Source organism: Zea mays, chromosome 2 (genome assembly GCF_902167145.1).
Source record: "Zea mays cultivar B73 chromosome 2, Zm-B73-REFERENCE-NAM-5.0, whole genome shotgun sequence".
NCBI lineage: Eukaryota > Viridiplantae > Streptophyta > Magnoliopsida > Poales > Poaceae > Zea > Zea mays.
Genome location: NC_050097.1, coordinates 211,449,438 through 211,453,799, shown reverse-complemented (window position 1 = coordinate 211,453,799; position 4,362 = coordinate 211,449,438). Strand labels below are relative to the sequence as shown.

The 4,362-nt window shown below is 44.1% G+C and overlaps 1 protein-coding gene across 1 annotated transcript; it reads left to right on the top strand.

Annotated features, from left to right (window-relative positions):
• The first annotated feature begins 1,365 nt into the window (after window positions 1-1,365).
• LOC103640078 (G patch domain-containing protein 11) lies at window positions 1,366-3,366 on the top strand. The gene is made up of 7 exons (XM_020549139.1): window positions 1,366-1,755; window positions 2,260-2,325; window positions 2,411-2,461; window positions 2,555-2,635; window positions 3,047-3,094; window positions 3,166-3,198; window positions 3,289-3,366. The coding sequence occupies exons 1-7, from the start codon at window positions 1,366-1,368 to the stop codon at window positions 3,364-3,366; spliced, it is 747 nt and encodes a 248-aa protein (XP_020404728.1).
• Window positions 3,367-4,362: the final 996 nt, after the last annotated feature.

Sequence of the window (4,362 nt, the reverse complement as noted above, 5' to 3'; positions counted from 1 at the left end):
GATTAGTGGTAACTTCATCTAGGTAAGAGACACTTTCAGCCTCACAAAGTTGCAACAGCTGGGAAATTTAATATATCAAAAAATCAGTCACTAAATATAGGTTTGCAGTTTGCACTACTACACTCCAATTATGTTAAATCATATGCAGTTAACTTACAATAGAAAGTATCTTTGCCTTTAGCCTGGAAATAGAAGCAATAAGGTCGATTGATTGCTTCAAACATTCAGGGACAACTAACTTCAGTATAGTGTGAGAAAGTGACAGTATGCCTCTGTTTCTATAGAGTTCCTGCATTAAATTTAGAATTAGCAGTCCAAGCTAAACCCATGACCACTCCAACTGGAGTATGCTTATATATACGCTCAGCCTGGAAAATGCATAGGTTTCCCAACAAAATCACCAAGGTTTGATGAATCGACCACAACCTTCTCAATTGCCTTGTCCGCTGCTCCATCAATGCCCTTGTTGCCCTACAGAATACGGGAATACATAGATCCTGAGGATATAAACAAACATTCTCTAAGATACATGCGTTTAGTTGCAATAAGGGCACAGAAAAATTCAGAATACATAGATGATTTTTTTAGAATAGCATAGCATGTTTATTTGGTTGACAAAATATACTACACGATATAACTGGCTATGAAAAATATATACAGAGTTGTTCCATAAGTCCTACAATGCTGTTGAATATTATTTCTGCCCAAAAAAGGGTGTTAAGACATGCGATTTTAATCACTAGGGTAATCAAATGAAACAATGAATAATATTAATTTGACTTTTACAAGGTCCACATATATTTGATAGTTTATTAATTTAGCAGTTAAACAACATGGTACACTGATTCATCAAGAACCGAGTGTCTAATAAAAGCATCCATGCTAACTAAGATTCAAGAACATTTTTTATCATATAAGACAACATCATAGTACTTGAGGGCAAATAATTTGCTAGACAATAAGGTTTTGCATCAGGGTCTATATTTAGCATTTACAAGTAACATATCTAGAGCTTTCAGCAACTAATCTCTACTAACTATTAAGGGGGCAGTGTAGACTGCCCCCGCTCCTACCCGCACGCGCTAAGTCCCACCCCGCAACGGCCGCACGCACCGCCGTCCGCCGCGCGCCCACGCGCCCCCAGACGCCGCCGCGAAACCACCGCTCCCGCACACCCGCGCCACGAAACAACCGCTCCCGCACGCCCGCGCCGTGAAACCACCGCTCCTGCAACGCCCGCGCCAACGAATCCCGCACGCCCGCAACGGTCGCAGCCGCCGCACGACCCGCTGTCCGCCGCTTCCCCCAATCCCGCAAAGGCCGCCCGCACCAGCGAAAACCCCATCCCCCACCTACCCCACCGCCATGGCCGAGCTCCAAGACGACCACCGCCCCGAGGGGTACGATCCCGACTCCCGCGCCGGCGCCGGCGCCGAACCGGTCGGCATCGAGATCCGCCGCTCGCGGGCGGGGTTCGGGGCGGAGGAGCCTGTGTTGGCTCCGACGCTGGTGCTGGCACCGGTGGAGAAGCCTCGGAAGGTGTCGGAGCGGGAGCGTAGGCAGCAGGAGGAGATGGCAGTAGAGCTAAGGGAACGAAAGAGCACGCAGTGGAAGGGCCGGAGGGTGGTGTGGGACTACCGCAAGGCCGAGAGGGCACTCGCGCAGCTGGAGAACCGGGAGGTGGAGCCACAGGCACCGGAGGGGGAGGAGAAGGAGAAAGGGGCAGAGGAGGAAGAGGATGTGATCACTGAAGAGGTAGTTAATTTCATTCTTTTCCTTGTTCTATGTTGGCCCCGTTGTTTAGGATCCCAGCCTCACAGGCCGAATGTGATTGTGCTATGCGTTATGATTTACAAAACTTGAACTTAGTGAAGTCTGTTGAATTTTGATGGGATCCCCAGAATGTAGTGGAGTCAACACAAAACTGATCATGGTGTTAAATCAGGAACATTACTGTTCAACCATATTAGCACCATTGTCGTCAACTCGTCAAGACCATGTTTTGGACACAGAAAAATAAGTCAACCTTGTTTTTTTTTCTGGCTTCATGATTACTAAAACATGGATATGGATAAAGTAAGGAGTAGACTGAGAAGACAGTGAGGTGTAGCATGGATATGGATTGTGAATTCTACCTCTTGATGAAAAAGATGTCAACGGACATGTTCTAAAATAATTTGTTTGTAAATTCTAAATCCTACTAACTGTGCTGGTGCTACCAAAGAGGAAGATATTAATATGCCATGTTTTGTTTTGCAGGATTTGCAGAACATACTGTCTAAGTTGCGTGATCAGTACCAGTATTGCCTTTATTGTGGATGCAAAGTAAGCTTTGTTCTGGAAACTCAATTTTTTTATACAACATCTTCTATACCTTTTTAAACTGGATGCCTTTTCCTACTTTGTTCAGTATGAATCACCAGAAGTGCCGGCAAATGAATGCTCCGGTCCTGATAATACTGTTAGCCCCTTTTTTCAGCATCCAAATTTTTTTACCCTTCTTAATTTAGTAATAACATCTCCTTGTCTGTTGACAGACTGCTTCCTTGTATAGGTGATGTTTCATCTTTCATCCATCTCATGTACATATGTTCAAGATGGCGCCATTGGTTCCTCGGCAGAATGGGATGCAAAGGTTCGAGGCATTAGTGATAACCCCTCTGCTGTTATGTTACTGTCCAATGTCCTTTGGAAAATACCAGATCGCGCCATTTCCCATGACACATCACCTTTGACTATATATGCTACCAGTTCAATAAGGTACATTATTACTTTTAAATGTTTTACATATGATTTTAACTTGTTCATTTATTCAAGTAATATCTTTTCCAGCAATATTTGAAGTATGTACTTGGCTATTATGGAAGGGTAATTAATATCTTCTATCTTATCTATGAATGTTTGAAGCAGTATCAATCTGGAACACAATATGCTAATGGATTTGCAGTGGAGGATATTGAACGATAATCTCTAATCCTATGCGGTAAAGCATTTTGCTGATTCAGCTATTGTGAAAGATGCACATACTGGCTTACTGCTATGACAGACCCGATATTGTTTGAAAGAGGAGGCCTCCCGGCTCCAGGATGATAAAGTCAGCTTATTACTCTTCGTTTCCTCTGGTTCCGTAAAGATCTTAAATTCCTTCCATATTGTGTATTTCAGGATTCTGGGCTTTGGTGGCTCCACTGTGTCATTGTTTGCCCAGGTGGAAATCATGATGTCCTGCTTAGAAATCCACAATGCTCTACTGTCCATTGACTATGGTGCAGTAATCTCTTCCAATAGGTCCACTGTGTGCAGAGTGTAGTGAACAGTGAAACATTGGAGGACACGATACAGAAAGGCGTCAACTGTCGACATTGAGAAACTGAATCCTGCCTTTCTTTTCACGCGGGAGGTGCCAGAGCTTCACATGGTTTCACTGTGAAGGCAGGTGCGGAGGTCCTTCTTCACCATGGATTTATATAGAGAGTAGAGGGCATCATAGTACTTCGCATCTCAATGTATTTTACCATTATATCTTGACTCCGTAGCAACGCACGGACATACACCTAGTCATCCATTATGTGTTGATCTCTTGCCCTATCTCGGTCAATAGAACATATTGGACCAATATTGTCTGATGATGCGGAGCTATAACTATCGTTCAAGTTCAGACGAGATTTTTTTGTTTCCATCGATGGAATCATCGTCACCGTGCTGCAAGCACCACTTGCGCAGATAGCGAAGAACGTGTTACATGTGCTCGAGCTTGAAGTCGGTTTCGTCGAGCATGTCGCGAAAGCACTCCTTTACAGCTTTGAGGAGCGTAACATCATTTGCTCTGCTCGGACGAACTGTATACAACCGGTTGTAGATGCCATTGAATAGGGTGACCTTGTGATTGCTTATCGATCATCGATCCTTCAACTGCTTTAGGGTATGGCGGTGCAAAGGTTCTATGGTGTTGTACATACCGGCTATTTGGTCATAGAAGAATGATCCCTTCTTGTCATTGTCCTCAACGATGTCCATAAAGTGCAATATCCACACGTGGACCTATAAATTTATGACCTCAAAAAATATTGTTGACCTTAAAGTTATGTCAAACTCATAAAAATATGTGTACTTAAAAGTATTTCATACTCTATCTTCGTCCGATCCCTTTGTCCTTAGAGTTGAGTAACAGTGGAGTACATAGACATGTTCGATGTTGCATCACTGTGCGTGCTCGGGGGCACTATCATGGATGCATGAGGACGACTACGCGAGCACCATATGGAGAAGAGCACCAAATCGGGGAGCAAACGGAGGAGGAGCACTGAAAGTCGCCTAGAGGGGGGGTGAATAGGGCGAAACTGAAATTCTCAAAAATAATCA